At 44.8% G+C, this 18,488-nt stretch overlaps 1 protein-coding gene across 2 annotated transcripts in view; it reads left to right on the top strand.

Annotated features, from left to right (window-relative positions):
* The window catches only part of MAMLD1 (mastermind like domain containing 1), an 84,056-nt gene extending 74,948 nt beyond the window's left edge, over positions 1–9,108 (top strand). For both annotated transcript variants that reach the window (XM_069867305.1, XM_069867304.1), the window contains 3 exons: positions 5,310–5,456; positions 6,551–6,632; positions 6,915–9,108. In XM_069867305.1, coding sequence (XP_069723406.1) covers positions 5,310–5,456; positions 6,551–6,632; positions 6,915–7,936 — 1,251 coding nt within the window. In that variant the 3' untranslated portion in view covers positions 7,937–9,108. The remainder of the gene's footprint in view (positions 1–5,309; positions 5,457–6,550; positions 6,633–6,914) is intronic.
* Positions 9,109–18,488: the final 9,380 nt, after the last annotated feature.

Genomic DNA, 18,488 nt, shown 5'->3' with positions numbered 1-18,488 from the left:
ACAAATGGAGAGTTTTGTTAAAGGCGAGAAGCAGAGGCAAAAAGCATATGTAACCCCTGACTTCTGTGTGAAGCAAATGATTGTGGCATCTCGCAGTCATCACAATTTTGAGTGGGCTGATACGGTCATTCTGCCAAACCACGACCCTGGATTTTGTTTGCTTTGTTTGTATGCACTGGCCAAACAGATCCACCATCTTAGTATCTACTGGGATTAACAGCTGTGGAGGAAAAGATCCTCCTTTTTCAAGGTGGTGTCAAGGTTTTCTGTGGGGCCATACAAGGTTGTTAGACACCAGGAGTCTACATGTGGCTTTTCTGTAGGTCTAAACGCAGAACTCTTACCATGCAATTCTATGGGTGAGCCAATTTCAATAGTATTAGTGTTTTAATTGCTTAGTCTGTAGTATTTGTAGAGGCATGAAAGCCCCACTGAGGAGGTGCAGTGCATCTACGAGACAGGAGATAATTTATAAGCAAGCAGGAAGGAGCACAGGGAAGCACTGAGACATTAGTTTGAAACTAGTATTTGCATTTCCTCAGCAGAGTACAGAACTCCCTATATGTAACAGACGTTCTTAAAATACAGAACAAAACACAGTTGATGAAACTTCACCCCACCCCTCCAGAACAGCTGTCCCTGCTGTGAAAATGGTTCCACCTAGGGTCCTTGGCCAAGCAGCTGGGCCTTGCAGCAGATCAGGAGCTCCTGTCAAGTCCCATAGCTACGTTTTTCCTCTCATTGTTTTTTACTGTGTGATGTCTCAGTAAATACTTCAAGCTGGTGGAAAAAGCAGTTTGTCCCTTTCTCATATTTACAGCAAACATCTACCCTGAGCGATCCATTTCCTTTGGTCTTTTCCTTTTACTCTGGGGTGGTGTGGCTCATCTCAACAACCCTTCTGTTTTAAGCTTTATAATTACTGGATTGAGCTGGATGCCCCATTCAATGTGTAGGGAATATTTCTCAAATCAGCGGTGCCTTTTGAAATGGAAGAAACTTTTTAAATGCAGGTAGTATATGCATTTTTAATTAGACACATTTCCATTCTTCCACTGCTGCTAATGCTTTCAGTTAGGAAGTTTGCACTACCAAAATTTGAAATGCTGCCTGTCTCTCTCTCAGTAACCTTGCTGTGACCTGGTTATCTGTTAGAACCACAAAGAATTCAGTCTGTAATTAGTCCATCTGTTAACTATTGAAATTCATGGCTTAGTTTTATTGTCTGAGACTCTAACATAATGCTGAATGGTCTCACCTGGCAGCTTATTCCTTGTAAAGCAAATGTGCCTTTCCAAGAGCCATTTTGGTGCAGATAACTGTCTTTTCAGCATTGGACAAATGACTCTGTCTAGCAGGCTGCAGTCCCCTCCATGCCCTCACTGAAATAAATTGTACATCTCCAATAGCTCTGGGCTTAAGTCAATACAACTTAACATGTACGTTTCTTTGTTACATTCTTTGGAGTTACACCATAAGAGCAGATGGGAAAGTTTAATAATGATAAATGAGTTTAGTGTTTTCACATAGTCCTAAAAAAACAATGAATACTCTTTATTAAAGATTAGAGGGAGTTTTACATATCTGCCAAAGAATGATTAGAGCTCTAGCTCAGATCCTCAGAAAGTCTTGCTTTTAAGTTCTTTTTGGACTGTTTGTTAATGAGGATTCAGAGGAATTAGGGGCCATAAATTTCTTCATTCTCACTTAAGAGAAGCCACAAAGTGATTACTGGGTATGTAACTAAGTGCTGAGGACTGGAGTTTATCAACTGCATTCGCATAGAACAATTCATCTCTGCGCTTATTTACTGCAGTTGTGCATCTTGTAGATAATCAGATGACGGGGCTAGGCAGGTTGAGCTCAGTGAATTTTTAGAAGGATGTAGATTCATAAATATATGTGGTGGGTCTCAGTGGGGCTGTTCGCACACTTTGCATTAAGTGTGTGCCTGGGTGTTTTGTTGGAGCAGATCCACGCTCACTACAACCGGGAACAGCAATCTGCAGATGGATTTGCCCAGCCTGAACAGCCTGAACAGGCTGCCTTTGTGCTCAGGCTGGGTGGCTGGGGGGGGACTGGTTTCACTGGGTTGTGCACCGGCTTTTACATTTACAGTCAGTGCCTAAATACGGACACAAAAAGTATTAATTCCTGCAAACTTGGAACCTGGTTGTTTTCTCCTTGCTCTCAAAAGTAGTGCATGAGATACTAAGTCAAAACTGTGAAGCTAGCCCGAGCGCCTTTTGAAGAGGAATTGCCACATTGGAAAGCCCAGGGAGTGCTGCAGGAGCTCCGGACCTGCTGTGCGACAGTTTGCCTAGCAACAGAAACACATGCTCTCAAACACATGCTCTCCAATTCCAGGTCTGCATAGCGTGTCACTTGGTTAGGGATTCAGCCCATTTGGTGTTGTAATATGAATGCTTGGAGGGAGAAGTGGCAAAAAAAAAATCTGATACCTATGTGCAAATGCATTTTTTTTTAAAGTTGAATAATAAGAATCCCTTGTAGCCATCTGTGTCCTCCAGTGTGGCTTACAGCTGGCTCAGCTGCCTGACCCTTTGGCTGTGAAGACCCACGGCCATCGTTCCTGACTTTGACACTACAATCCTCCTCTTTTTGCTGTCTTCCTAGATTTTAAAACAGGATAGTTCAAACTATAGACAAGTCAAGATTGTGGCTTGTTTGGCTTGGTCTTACTATGGGAAGGAAAGTGATTTTTTTGGGGGAGTGATGAAAAGGAGAAATGTTTAGAGTTCATTAACCTTTGGTACAGATAGCAGTGTCCTTTAGACTACACCAGAGCTATTCTTAGTCATGACGTTTAGGTGGTTTATTTTTTATTGTAAGGGAATACAGTAGTTCCCACTAGTGGTGAAAAGAGAGAACTTCTTCCTTTTTCTTTTTTTCTTTTCCCCTCTTTTAGCTTAGCCTAAATTTGAACTGTAGAACATGAGATTTCAAATTCATTCCCTGTCTTCCCCATCTATGCTATTTTGTCCTCATTCTCCCAAAAGCAGATTTTATATCTATAGATAGTTTCTTTACTGGCTAATTAAGTGTTATACAACTTTGCTCTGAAAAACTCAGCAACCCATTCTGTGTATTTGCAAATGAACTTTGCTGATTGTCATTATTGCTATAGGGTGCCTGCACAAAATCCCATATAATTAAGCTGTTGTACTGCCACAGCACAAGAACCGCAATTAGTAATACAATTTACACTTTTTTGCCATTAATAATATGGAAAAATCAACATTATTTTCTTGATGATGCTTAGGAGAAATTAGAATGAGGTGGACATGATTAAGAAAAGAGACTTTAATGTTATGACTTGTTAATGCAATAGCCCTGAGCGAGACATCACAATGATTGTCCTTGCACTAAACTCGTTTGCTTCAGTAAGCACAGACCCTCTGCACGCAACAAGACATGTTTGGAGGAAATTGGATAGATGGCAGGGATTTTGGTGGTATGAACATTTCAGTGTCTTTCATGTGCAGAGTACACAAACTGAATCCCTGCACTTTCAAATATTCCCCTAGAGGCAATCTGCATTATTCAAAGCTTAACTATGGCTGCAGAATCCTGTCTGACATGAAAGCAGAGTGCTAGCTTTACATGAACTTTCATATTTACATCTGTAGTAAATCATATTTACTTTTTTCCTCCATCCCTTTTTTTTCTGTAGGAGAGAGGGAGTAAAATGGGTAGGAGGGAAGGGGGAGGAGGAGAGATGTCCAGCAGAATTGTAAGCAAAGCAGCAGTAATAAAATCTAGTCTTATGAGACTGCCCATGAATAGGAAAGATAATGAGAGCAGTGATGAGCTGCAGGTTTGTGTCTTTTAGTAAATTATCTAGCAGGCATTTACATTTCATCAATTGTGCTTTTGCATAATAGACCAAAGTGCTACAACAAAAGGAGGTGCCATAAAAATGAGTAATATCAGTGACCTTCCTGGTAATCACTCTCACGAAGAATATCTTGGAAGGAGTTGGGTGATTCCTCATGGTGAAGCTGCTATGGAAAGGTGCCTCAGGCCCAAGAAGCTTGCTTGGTGACAAATGCCTTCCAAGGCTTTCTTCTGGCCACTCTGAAACACGGCGCGTATCCTGTTTTCACCCTCTGAGCATGCTTCTAATTGTCAGATGTCAAAAGGCAACAACCATTTTCTTCTTGCTTATCTCCTGATAACATTGATTCTCAAACAAAGGATGTGGGCTTCCATTCTGAAAACAAAGGAAGCATGGCCCAGCTAAGGATGCTGGATATAATACACCTACTTCTCCCTGCCAATAATAACAAAACATCATAAATAATGGAGAAACTGGATGTGGAAATGGAGAAAGGGGAATACACTGCTACTGCTGTTCGTGGGTACAGCACTTAACAGAATCTTGTCCTCAGTGACACCTTGACTCCTTCCCTTGATTTAGTTTTGTATTTCCCTGACTATCTGCCAGCTTGGAAGACTTAAATATTTTTTTTTTAATTCTTTTTTCCTTTTGGGTTGTGTCTTCATCATGTTCTGGTGATTTTTTTTCCACTTCTCTTTGGAGTGCTCGTTCTGTGGAGGTATATTCTCTGCTGGTGAAAGTCAACTCAGATCTTTCACTGAGGACTTATTGCAAGGCCAGTTTGCATCAGCCAAGAATCAGGCCCACTGCATGACTGATTTGTACCCAGCTGTGACCTGACTCTGCATTTTTGCATGTTCTCCTCTCCTTTCACAATTAGCTTTCCTCATTTTTCCAGTCATGGAACCCACAAGAACCACTTCAATCCCAGGCCCACATCTTCCCCGTCTTTCCAGGTCTCTGGTCTGTTGGCACCTTTTCCCCTCTTCTGCATTGAGTTTGCTGTTTTCTTTTACTTTAGTCTTCTCCTTTATATCCAATTGCCAAATCTTATCCTGATGCAACTTTTCTTTCCTTATGTCTTTTGGTGTAACAGTTGGGGAACTGGTGGGAAATGTGATGCTTTACTCACATCCCTTCTGCCAGCCAGGCAGCCGTGTGACTCCAGTAATGGGAGTGAATCAGTCCTGTAGCTTTGGGCTGGTCACAACGAATTTTGGATTACTCTTTTGCTTCTCTCCCTTTTTCTTGTACTGACCCTCAGAAATCAGAGCAGTCCCCTGCCGCTCGCTGTGCTCACCATGACATGGGGGTCCATGTGAATCCACAAGGTGTTTTGGCCTTGGGACAGTCAAAGACCACAAAGAGGGCATCAGCAGAGAGGATAAGAGCTTCTGTTGTTATCTCCCTGATGAGATTAATTTTCTTTTTTCATCTTCCTTGGCAGGATCAAAATGCTGGAATCGTTGCCAGACTTCAGGAGCCGGGCTCTATCCCAAGCGGAGGCTCTGTGCCGGCACCAACCACGGTGAATGGGTACACGATGAGGAACCATTTACTGAAGCAACAAATAATGAAACGACAGCTGATGCAGGTACGCTACCAAGTGCCTCTGTGGGTTTTTGTGCTGTCCACTTCACTGGGAAGGACAGGACTAACCAGAATGGGGAGATCACCAGTCAGCAAACACTAAGGAGTGACCCTGGAATTGCTGGGTTGAGTCAGACTAGGGCTGTGGCGAGTCTAAGGTGTCATGCCCAAAAGAGGCCAGGGCCGAGCACTGCGCAGCAAGTCCAAGGTAAGATCTGCCCACTCGGATGCAAGGGAAGGATTCAGTCACCTCTGTGTCATTGCCGTCATCCTTGGTCAGCCACAGTGGGAGGGAAGATGCCAAGAACAGAGGCTTGGAGAATGAGTCAGCCCCAGGAGAGATGTTCTCCATGTTTGCTTTCCTCTCTGGTTCCCTGGGGTCTTACCAGAGCAGATATTAGACTCCAGTTTGTCCTGGACTTCCCTGGTCTCTCTAGCAACAGAAATCCCTGTACAAGTTTTGTAATACACTGTGTGAAGGAGAAGGAATGGGGGAGTCCCACAGACAGTTTGGTTGAGGCAGCATTGAACATGTGCCCTGACTTTCTGAGCCCGCTGATGTATTTGGATCAAGGAGGCTCATTTCTTCGGATAGGCCACCCTTCAGACAGGGTAATGGCCACCAGCAGTCTCCTGTTTGTCGATGTGTGCCTGCAATGCTGCCGCAGATTCTTTTCACTAGTGGATTTCTGGGCAACTTTCGTCCCTGGATCTGGAAATTCAGAGATCACATCCAAATGTGCAGCGCAAGAGTCACTGGAGAGACACCAGGATTCCTGTGTCCTCCAGCCGTGCTGTACTTCACTCGTATGCTGGTGATCACAAGGGTCTTCAAGTTCATACAGCTCCTGTTCAGCGACTGCAGAAGGCTGCACTGCCTAATGCTGGGCTGTTGTCAAGGCACCTGTGCAAGAAGGGGCATGGGAGCAATTAAGATCCAGTCTGGAATGAGCTGTCTGGGCTGGGTCTCAACAGAGCTCTCTGTGTGTGGTTATGGGAGAGATTCTTAATGATGACAGTGGCTGCACTTCAACTGTCTGCTACTATTCTTGCTTGTCAAGAGACTGCAGCTTGACTATTATGACCCTTGTTTTCCAGGAAAAGCAAAGACAGAATATGCTGGGAGTAACATCTGAGCAGAGGAGTTTGTTTGCGGCTCAGCAGATAAATCAGTTTCAAGGTAAGGAGGGAAACAGCATGCTGTGAAAAGCCTCAGGGAGCAAGGGCCTGGGGTCTGATTAAATAGAGAGTGCTTAATGATTCTCTACCCTGAAATAAAAGCATTTCACTTTTGATCACTTATCGTGAGAGTCACCCATTTCCTCGTCACTGCAGTAATACCTCCATTATTACACAGAGGAGAAGCCCGTGTAATGAAAGATGAAGCAGCAGCCTTTTAAGGCTCTGCCATGTTTCCTGGCTGAACATGTGCTCACCAGCTAACTTGTCTCTTTGTACGCAGCTGTGCAGCAGCCCATCCCCTCTGACTGCAGCCAGGTGATGCCAGCTCCTCCGCCCAACCACCGCATGCTGCCGTCTAACCCGGCCATGCTCCAGAGCACCTTGGCGTCTGGCATGGCCCCTGCCACCGCCAGCCAGAGCAGCGGGACCATGGTGATGATTCCACACAACCCTGGCAAGCAGCAGGGGATTTTTCCACCTAATTCTGACTTTAACATGCCCCTGCGGCCGAGCCAGAACTCACTGGGCATGAACGCAGGGTGCCAAACAGTACACAGCCACTCAGCTGTGCGGCCGGGAATGCCAATGGGAGGCTTCAGCTCTGGGTCCTTAGCAAATCACTCTGCAACTCAGCAGCACTTGAGGCAGCAGAGTGTGCCAAGAATCCCCAACGTCTACCCCAACTCATCTGCCCAGATGTGGACACCGACCGCTGTGCCAAGGATGCCAAATCAAAGCCAAATGGATGCCAGCATGCAGCAGTTCTCCAGTAACGCTCTCTTCTCCAAACAGAACGTGAGAGCGAGCGCGCCGGGTCAGCAGTTCTCCCAGCAGGCTGTAGTGCCACCTAATCAGATCGCTCCCGGCGTCCAGGTCAGACAGATGCAAAAACTGAGCATGGGGCAGTCTGGCCAGGGCTTGAGCTCAATGAGTAATCAAAACTTGAGGCACAGTTTAACCAGAGGACCGTTGCCAGCGATGAATGTTATGAAATCAATGCCACAAGGAGTGTCCAGTTTTAACCAGCTCAATCCTGCCCCGGGCCTTGGCCCGCCCAGCTACCCTTCCACGGGCCAGCAGCCTGACGCCTTCAACAGGATGAGCGCTGCCGCTGAGCTGCCGCAGTATGACTTTGTGTCCCAGCACAGCAATTCCATCATGCCCACAAACTGCAGCGACGCTGACTTCCTCGACACCCTCATGAAGAACAGCAGCAGCAGCAACGACGAGGAGTGGTTGAACAATCTGACAATGATAGATGACATTTTGGGACAGCACGCTCAAAGCTCCGGACACGTTTAGCTCGGAGAGAAGCAGCCTCGTTGTAAATAACGTTGGTATGGCTTTTGAACATAACAGACAACCCGTGAAAGCTGCTGCCTCTTTCAGTACAGAATGAATAGACTGAGCCAATTCTTTGCCTGCATCGAAGTTTAATATTGGCGGTTTTTCAGATGACTGTATATATTTGAATATTTTGTAAATTATGTTTTCCTAAACCTTAAATGTAGAAGTATTTATACTTCTTTGCTGGACAGTTTGTAAATAAATCTATAGCATAACTTTGGTTTTATTATAGGGATTTCATTATACCTTGTTATAAATATGCAAATAATATTGTTAGTTTCAGTAATACTGTGTATTACAGCATAAAATACTTATGTTTTTGACATAACTTAACACATGAACTAGGGGCGTCATTGCAACCAGATTAAGCAGAAATCAAATGTGGCATCTGTTCTCTCATATCAAGAGGAAAGATTGAAAAGTTGCATAAAAAAAAATAAAATCCATAAAAGGAGCTGCTGATTCCCTCATAGCTCAGTCTTGCAACCCCATGTAGGTCCCATCCGGGCTCCCAGTGCATTCAGGGGTCTGCTGGTAGAGATCCATTTGCGAGATCGTGGGCACATTCTCAACTTGACACACTCCAGCATGTCGATCGACGCTGACAACGCGCTGCCCCTCATCCTGCAGTGAGGGTTGTGCTTGTGCCGAGGCAGCTGCTGAGCAGCGTGCGTGCGTGGGCATCGGCAGTAGCAGCAAGGCACCACGCTGCCCGGCGTGGGCTCCACCGGAGCTGCTGGGCACACACTGTACCCTGCAGCCAAACAGCAGCTCTGGTTTGCACACCTCTGCCATGTATATTTGTAGTGTACAGGTGATTTGTTCCTGGTTTTAAGGCTTTTCATAATTTCTGTTTTAATGTGAGACTTTTTTCAGGGGGAAAAGTCTGTAAACATTAATAGTTGATTTTTGATGTTTTTCTGTCAGCTACTATTGTCCTATGTATATTTAAGAGTCTGTTTATAAAAGATTCGCTGTACTGTAAACTTCTTAAAATGTTCATACTTTGTGTAATCATATTTTAATAGTCACGTCATACTTCGCAATACATTTGTAATATAACGTCAGCTTCCAGCACAGAATGTTTTTTTCTTCATACCATAATAAACTGCCAGGGGAAAATTGCATATCCTTTATGTGCTCATTTCTCAGCTACAATGTTTCAGATCTGCAGATTTTTCAATTAATTTGATTTGTCCAGGATGCTACGTCAATCTAATAACATGTACAAATGTGTGTGCGCTGTTAGTAGAAGAAATGGGCTAGACAAGGAACTGAAGCAGGCTTTAATTTTATTTTAAGATGGGATTTCTTAGGCTCGCTGTCCTTTTTCAGTGTAATTATAAGTGAACATGAAATTAACCTCTGTTTTGTTGGGTTTGGGGTTCTTTTTATATAGCACTATGTATATTTAAGTTACAGTTCTTGTTTCTAAATGTCTGTATCTGTTGACCCATCAGAAAATACAGCAGTGCTCAATGTGAAGAGGTCTGGGCAGCTGTGGCGAAGTCCCACCTTGCTCATTCCATAACGCCTGCAGAGGCAGGTACGGCGTTTTACTCCTTTGACACAGAAATCATCTGGCAGCTGGTGCCTGCCCTGGGGGAGGCGAGGCTGGGAGGGGTAGGAAGACACAACAAAACTTTATCAATCTTAAATAAATGCACAAATAGTATCTGTAGCTAAAACTGCCTCATTTAAACATGGTCAGATGCTGCTCCAGCTTCCTAAGGCTGGTGGAGAAGACAGGTAGGTGCTGCCATTTGTGCTGAGGACACAGCCAGCCTGAAGAAATCTCCTGGGGCGGGGGGGAAACTCCCTCAAAGTGGTCCATACTGGAGAGAAAGGGATTTGGCAAGGTTGTCTTTATCCTGGAGCGGGTCCTTCTAGAAGTCTGTTCTCCAGAAGATGGATGGCAGGAAACAGCTCCTGAAGTGAAAAATGAGATGGGACAGCCAGGGTTGACAGCAGTCAGATAGAAGCTCTGCTGCCAGTGTTCAAGTGGTCAGGAGACCTCTCCCAAGCACCTTAGACCTTGTCAGAGATCTGTGTGTCCTCGTGAAGGCAAAGGCAGGTCCTGACATTGCAGGAGACTCCAAGGGGAATGACCCATAGCCGGCTTGATCTCAAGAACAGCACGTACTTCTGTGAAACCAGGGTGAGAAAGAAAGAAACCAGTTTTTCCAGCGAAGGAAATCAGACCCACCAAACAATTGCTGAAAAACAGGCTGTAAAACTCAGCAAGTGGCTGAATGAGACAGAAATGCCGACTCGACTCGCCTCCAGACAGCAGAGAGGGGGAGAAATAAATGCCTCTGAGTATGTCTGTGGCGAGGACAAAGGTGAGTTTGTTTGGCTATGAGAACTGGCACTGTTTCAGCAGCTTTTCTGTCGTGAGCTGTGCCCTGCCAGGGAGCAGCGCAGGCTGTGGCTGGGACGGTGCTGCTCTGCAGAGCAGTGGGTCTGACCACAGGTCTCAGAGCCAGCAGCGCCTGGCCCCTGCCGGGTTAGCAACGCAGCACTCACAGATGGCATAGAAGGCTCCTGCCCACGCGCTCCTCTTCAGGGTATTCATAAACATAATAGAATAACCTCTTTCCATTCTTCTTTTTTTTTTTTTTTTGTCTTAATGCACCTTTCAGCTTTTCAGTTCAGATGGGGGTGGGGGGAGCATCTTCAAAAGCCAACCATTTCCCACAGAATTTATGGAAAACAGTTTATCTTGTACCTGTGTTGTGTACCCACTTGTTTTAACTCTTGTGTTTTGTCTAGCTTTAGAGGTGGTAGAGCTTTTCACCCCTCCATATCCCAGTTCCTCACATCTCAAGAAGGAATGATGATCCTTCCTTGCCACAGAGTCAGGACTGTATCAAGCTTGGAAGCACAGGACTGTGTATTATACTCATCTTGCTGTCTCTGGTTGTACTTGTAACTGCTGATTCTTAAGCATGTCTTCAGAGGGGTTGTCACATCACTGCAATGGCCAGTGCTGTGCTTGGTTTACAGACCAAGAACTGAGCTGCTGCCCCTCCCTTGAGCTGGCAGCTCAGGCTGGAGCACAAAGTGCAGGGATGTGCAGGGTGGAGGCATGATGACAGCGAGGCAACAGCAGCGCAGTTCTGGTTGGTGTCAGGCTGTAACAGGTAATCCTCTATCACAATGAATTGTCTCTTCCGTTCTGCAAAGAAATACCTCTGTCTGTGCTTTGTCTTCACCTTTTCTTCTCTCTGCTTAAAGTGTGAAAGTGCCTGGAGTCTGTTTCTCCCTTTGTTTTCATGGTCTGTGTCACTGAAGTGAATAGTTACAACCAGTGAGGGAGTAAGACGAAATACATCTGCATGGTTCTCCCACTGCGTTTAGTGGATGAGCTGATCACACCACAAGGTGTACGTAGACTTATGCCACAAGCCAAATTCTGCTACCTTGCAAGCAGTGTAAACATGGAATGGGTCTCTTGAAGGCAGTAGTGTAGCACGGGACTTACACAAGCGTAAGTAAGAGCAGCATCTGGTGCTATGAAATGCAAAATTAATTTGGATTTCTAAAATAGTTACAAAGAACGAAGTGTCTGACAGAACTTGCTGTTGAAAGCTATCATTTATTTCCCAAACAAGTTACATCATCAGACTGCCCTCATAATTATGGCCATGAAAACAGAGGCAAGGCAGTAAGCTTTTCCTCTTGGATTCTAAATTAACATCAAATGCCTATAAAGGGCAGAATTTCCAAAGACCTGAGCTCACTAAAAGCCTGTCTGTCTGAAAGGTGAGTAGCATAGATAAGTCAGAATTATTATGGAAAAATTAGCTCTATGGATTGTATTAATATAAAGCAGCCCTTTTTTGACAAAAGCAAAACAGAAAAACACCCTCATTCCTACCAGAAAGCGTGCAGGGAGCACCTAGGAATAGATGTCATGGGAGCCTGGATCTGGCAGTTTCCCCGGGAAGCGTAGCCCTGACTTATGCAGAACCAGAGCTCTGCTGCTCGGTGGCTCTCCAGGATTGATTACATGTCTTGCTTAAGAAGCTTTCAACAAAGGAAGCTGCACTGATGTTGAAGTGTAAGGTCAAGTTCTCCTCTTGTGTAGGATGTTGTAAATCAGGAGCTATTCCACTGCCTGCAGCAGGGTAACCCCTGATTTACACCAGTCTGGCAGCAGCAGCAAGCACCTGGCGAGAGGCTGGCACTTGCCTCGTGGTCCTGCCCTGATGGTCCCGTGCTGCAGGAGAGACACCACAGATGTGCAGGGTGGTCCCAGGAGAGGATCTGCTTCGTGCTGGCACCTGGCTGCAGGGCAGGCAAGGACGACGAAAGGCGTTGAGGGCAAGCGACTGGCTGCTGTGCCAGCTCTGCCTCCGCTCCTGCCGCGTTTCTGCACTGAAGGGCAGGTGACACACGATCCTGGGGGAGCACTTGGCCCTGGCACATCTGCCTAGACATTCATTCAGGCTGAGCTCAGGTTTTGGTGCTTAATGCCAAATTAATGCCTGTTTCACCTCCTATTCCCTGCTGTATATCTAGCAAATCTTTCAAAAAAAGAACAGACTGGAAGAGAGTGAGGTGTTTTAAATACCAATAAGGAGCCCTCCTGGGCAAGCTAAAACACAAGTACTGGTTGGCAGTTGCAGAAGTTACTGAGAACTTAAGACTCTGGCTGGTCAAGAGGCCTCCTGTGTACAATCCTGCATGAAACCATGGAAAGGCGCCTTATTAAAGCAGCCAGGCTGAACCCAGTAGAGCTGTAGTTAATCACAGCCGTTTTCTTTGCTCCCTCCCTCTCATTCGACAGTTTTCTAGCACTGTGATGAAAAAAAATAAAATATGCTGTTCTATACACAACTTAATCCATTTCCCGTTACGCTGCAGGTCTGGGACTCGGCTTTCATCCTCGCCCTGCCCGGGGCAGGCATTTGCCTAACAAGGGTCTGCAGTGTGTGTGCTGGGCGGTGCGTGTTGGCATCGGGCTCTCTGTGTTGGGCCGTGTGCCCTCCGTGTAGCCGAGCATTGTGACAATGCACATGGTGGGGGACATGAAGCCCCATTTCTTTGCTTTCTGAGCTCAGGAAGTAGAGATGGTTGGATTTTTTTTTCCTTTTTCTCAAGGTTGGCATGACAGTGGTCTGGGCTGCATCATGGCCATGTGTCAAATAAATCAACCTGCAGCTACAGCGATGATTTGTCCCCACAGCCCAGAGGGCCCTTTGCTGCGCAGCTGAACCCTGCTGCTGATCTCACACACGTCAGAGCCAGAAACCAGTGAGAAGCTTCTGGGGTTTTGTGCAACACGTTGGTTTTGTCCTTATCAAGGTTTATGATGCTGCAATTTAATGTCTGAGATTTAAACAATTTGGTTGGAGAAGAAAAAAGAACTGCAATTTTAAGCTCAAAATCTGATTTGTATCCAAAAAAAACCATTTTAATTATTCTGATGCTGTCTTAATCCCATTCAAGGAGCAAAAGGACCTGAGTGCTGATCCTGCTGGGTTTCATGTCCTGGAGCTGCGCTGTGTCTGATGAATGGCTGGGACAGACAAGACGTGGGGCAGAGGCAGGAGGTGGTGAGACTGGCTTATTCTCACTCCCTGAGGGGAAACCAGCCTGAAGCTACAACGTTCTGAAATCTCTTTTTTCCTTTGCTAATACAGAGCTGTGCTTGACTCCATCCAGCTGCAGAAACATGCTTTGTTTCAAGTTCACAGACTGCTCCTTGTCAGCCCTGCTGGCTTTGTATGGCAGCCAGGGAAACAGAATTACCTGGCAGAGCGGGACCTGTGTTCCTTTCCTCTTCTCAGCCCATAAATTATTATTCTCTTTCACCTATTAGCTGGCTTTACAGTTTGCCTAAGCGGTTCCCATTAACCCCCTGTTTGAGGCTCACAAACTTTAATAAATATATTTTTTTTTCTTGTTCTTTCAGGATAGTTGGTGATGTCCATTAGCAGCAGGGGACTGTGAGGCACAAAAGGCTCAGGACTCGAATCCCAAAGATATTTAAGTGCCTAATGAGGCAGGCAGACACCAGGAAGATATTTCAAGTGTAGTTAAGCAGGACCAGCAACCACATCTCACAGCCAGTGGGTTGTATTACTGTTGGTTACTGTGCACAAGTTTGGACTTTGTTTTACAGATCTGGAAGGAAAACCCACTTGTTTTCTGCACAGCCTGTTGTGGGCAAAATGGGACCGTGACTCAGGCCCCTTGGTGTCTTAATTTTCCAACCTCAAGAGCCAGTTGTCTCATCCTGGCCAGGAAAGAGCATGCAGCCTGGCATGTACACAGTGGGAGAGAAGCCATTGATTTCACCTACCTACTGCGCAAGCTCTTTGCTTTACTCAAGCCCTTGTTCCCAGCTCTGGGACACAGCACACCTCTCTCTACCAGAGGGGCTGGGCTCACAGCGAACATGTGTGGTTCACCCTTCTTGGCTAATATCCCTGCTAACAAACTCTTTGGAAGTGCCACTTGTGTATCTTGAAGAGCAGGTAGAATCCTGCTTCTGCTTCAGACCTACAGATCTTTACTCTGCTAAGATGTTTGGCTAATGATCAGTGGTTGAAATAATCTACTAGTATACTACTAATATTAATACAGCAAGTGCCCAGATAGGGTAGTTGTGGGGGAAAGAGGATCTGTGGGGATCAAGCAGGACAAAAGGGACAGATGTGAGTTCTGATCCATCTCCAGAAGGAGATACCCATTCACAGTGGGAATGGTGGACACACGGTCAGATGAAGAGCAGCCTGGTTTTAGCCTCAGTGCAGCATAACTCCTCTGGAGTGGGCTGGGGGACTGCTGCTGCTCCGAGTGGCAGGGTACCAGATGAATGCCAGGCTGGGGGTGGCTGCATTGCCAAAGTGGGATTGGTGTGAATGTAACATTGCCTGCACAAATTGTCTGGAGACAGATTTTATGGGTTGTGAATTCACTTACGGCCTCAAGTGACCACTCTGTGAAGGGATGGCCTTTCCCCAAACAATGTGGCATGTTCACCTCAGGCCAGAAGATGCAGAAATGTAATGGTGTCTCTCTGTTAGTTGAGAGCTGGGAGTGAGGTTGGGTGGGTTTGTACAGCTGATTTGCTGTGGGATACTCCTTTCCTGCCTACAGTTTCCCCTCCCTCCTCTGGGGAGGCATTCCAGCCCAGTGGTGTGTTAGTCACTGAAAATCAGAGGCTGCTAGATCTGGCCACGCTTTGCGCCTCAGTTTCCCTACCCATAAAACTGAGATAGTCCCTCTTCCACAGAGATAGTTCGAGGGGTAATTGGTTAACACTGATAAAGTGCTTTGAGCAGCTAGGACTGTAAAGGTGCCAAGTATTATTATTAGTCCCATGTCTTTGCCTTACTGCGTCAACCAGATCAAAGAGCCTCCTGGTACTGCAGCAGCCTCTTGCAGCACCCACTCCCCACATAGCACAGGTCACACAAAGCAGATTAGCCTACAGCTGGCCTTTTCAGGCCAAAAGCAGCAGTTGCTGCTGCCTGCAGCAGATGACTGAGTATGCAAAGAAAAATTTAAACTAAATACTTGTAAATGCTTGGCTGCAACAGGCTGAGTTTTGCTGCTTGAATGACTGAGAGCCCAATCCCTTGCTGAAAAGAGAAAAGAGTTTTCACACCAATGAATTTCAGGCCATGCTCTGAACCTACCTGGAAAATAAATGTTTTGTTAGTGTCTCACAATTTGTGTAAGCATTTGTAGTTTCTTGCAGCCACTCAGAGAAGTGGGTTGTGATATGAATACAGCACCCAACAGAGAGGAGCCAAACATTATTTCCTACAGGTATCAAAAAAAAAAAAAAAAGGTGATTGCATCCTGGAATGGCTATCAGCGTGCAATCCAGAAAACATGTTCATATTTCCAGCTGTTATGCCAAAGGCTAACATGCTAAGCCATGTGTAGATCTACCATCACAGGTGCATGCTTTTCCAGCACATTCTGACTCAAGGGAATATGTAACTGCTTTACCATTTTACCCACTGTTTCATCATGCAGACATCTCCATGATCGACGGGCTTAGAAACCCAAATGCCTGACACATCTTGAGCTTCTTATGGATGGTTAATGTACCCAAGAGTGTAGCAAGACACCATCTGCAACCGTGCTTGGCCTGGCATGAAATCAGACAGGGAGGCTCTTTTCATCTTCTTGTACCTTGAGGTCTGATCCCAGAATAATGTTTTCATTTTAATTGTCTGTCAGTAGGTAATTTTATTCCTGGTGTCAAGATCCACAATAAGCATGAAAAGAGTTTTGCCTCTGGCTGTGGCTGTAATGATAGCTGTAGTACCTCTTGTCCACATCCTCAAATCATCCTCAAACTTAAACTGTGATCTATTCTAGAGAGCAAATATATTCTTTGTGTATTTTATGCAATGCCCAACACAATGAGGCTCCAGTCTCAAGACACTACCATTATAATACTAATAAATAATAACTCAACACCAAGATTAACACTGCCACACAGAGACGTTCTGATTTGGTACATTAACTTCTTATTCTTTTCATGCTGTGAATGTAAGCTGTAGCTGGAGATACAAAGTGCTGTGAAGATTACTGTAAGTACTCTGATCTTCTGAACCCTGAATGGAGGTCGCTGTTGTATAATAAATTGCATTAAAATATAAATGAAAAGAAATCATGTACAATTCTTCCAGCAAGAATTATTCACAAGAAGCTTCATGGAAGAAAGGACAGCATTAGCTCCAATAAAAGCCATTATTTCTTTCAGGTGGCTGCTTGGAGCTTTGCTAATTGTCTGAAGAAACCTGTATCAGCATCTGATGTAATACTCAGGGCTTCCAAAAACCCCACTTGTCTCAGTGATTTTGCAGAGCCGAGAGAGGTTTTGTTTCACTCATTAGATCAACTAAAGAAATTCTGCTTCATAATAAAATTATTTTCTTCTGCTCACCAGAGTGCAAAGATAAGCCAGGCTAACTGAGCCACAGCAGTGTGGCTCTTTCAGTCCTACAGGAATGATCCTTGGTCCCACGGGAGTTAAGAGAAAAGTCTTCATTGCTCACTGCAATGGAGATTCCCGTTAACACCATGAATGCCACTTGTTTTTAATTCTGGCAATAAATGGCAATTTTCTCTAACAATCTGAAAGAAAATAGCATCTGAAACCCAGTTTCTCTTCTTCCCACCATAACATACGCAGGCAAACCAACTATGGTGGTGGGGTTTTTGTTATTATTATTATAAAGAATAACACCTTAGAATAACAAGATTATATCCTATATAACTATATATATAGTCAAAGGAAATCTGAATTAAACAAAAATCCATAAAGCATGAGCTTTGGAGAACCCAAAAGAAACTATATTCTCAATTCTCCTAGCTGTGCACTGGCAGCCTCTGCTGACACAGGCTTGAATCCAATCTGAAGTTCATCACCAGCACCTGATAGTGCAGGATTTCTTCTAAATTAATGGATCAACCAGGCTTTAGAGAAAAATCAGTAAAGCTGTGGTGGTTAGAGGTGCCTGGAACAGCTTGCCAGCTCATTGATTGCCTATCCTGCAGAAGCGGTCACTTCTGTTGACAACATGATAGCAAATACTATCATGGAAATCAAGCAAAAATATGTCCTAATCTAAAAAGATGCACGCTTCTGAAGTGGAAAGAGAAAAGGCTTTCACAGCACTGCTCTTCCTGCAGGCTCTTTTGGCTGACCTCAGGACTCTCCACCGTACAGCAACCACAATCTGCATCCTGGAGCTTCTCTTTTTAAAGCTAACTCCTCTTCTTTGGGGGATGACAGCTGAGAGGACCTGTGCTGTGTTTCCAAGATGCACAAATATTCCACCGTGGGTAGTAAATGCTGGTGAAAATATCTCCCTTCCTGGCCTATCTGCTCTTTTGTAGCACAAAACAGAGTATTTCTGAAGAGAGCATTTATTAACTCTGTTCTGACAGCCTAGCTCTGTTGTGCTTACTGGCATATTTAAAATAATGCTTACAATAACTCTTACATGCTGAATTTTAAGTGATTCAGATATTACTGTAGATTAAGTTGTGCATGTGTGGACCTTGACAACAGAAGGAGGGTATTGAAAGATCATTTCTACACCGTTTTTTATGCTGATAAAACTTTTTGATGCCAACATGCTATGCTTTTACAAGGTATTTTAACTTTAACCACTACGCTGCTGTAGTCTCAGCTGTCCTGTGCTACTAGAGTTCTTTAGGGATTTGAATGAAACTTCAGCCCTTCCGAGAACTTAAGAGCACAAAGCAAAAGCTAAGCACTTAACAGGTATTAGTCTAAAAGGTCCTTCTGATTTACGAGCTATAGTTACACATTTAACAGGTAACTTTCTATTGCAATTCCCATTTAAGTGTACTAGAAGCTTATTCCTTTGTGTGCTATTTAACTTAAGAGGCTTTTCTTTTATTTCTCTTAATATGAGGCTTTTTTCTGACTGTACTAAAACTAATTCCACTAATGGTTCTGGTAATTCAGTGGATATTGCTAACTTCCATTTGTTTGGTTCTTTTC

Source organism: Phaenicophaeus curvirostris, chromosome 13 (genome assembly GCF_032191515.1).
Source record: "Phaenicophaeus curvirostris isolate KB17595 chromosome 13, BPBGC_Pcur_1.0, whole genome shotgun sequence".
Taxonomy (NCBI): domain Eukaryota; kingdom Metazoa; phylum Chordata; class Aves; order Cuculiformes; family Cuculidae; genus Phaenicophaeus; species Phaenicophaeus curvirostris.
Note: the sequence above shows the minus strand (reverse complement) of the source record. Positions and strands in the feature narration are given on the sequence as shown.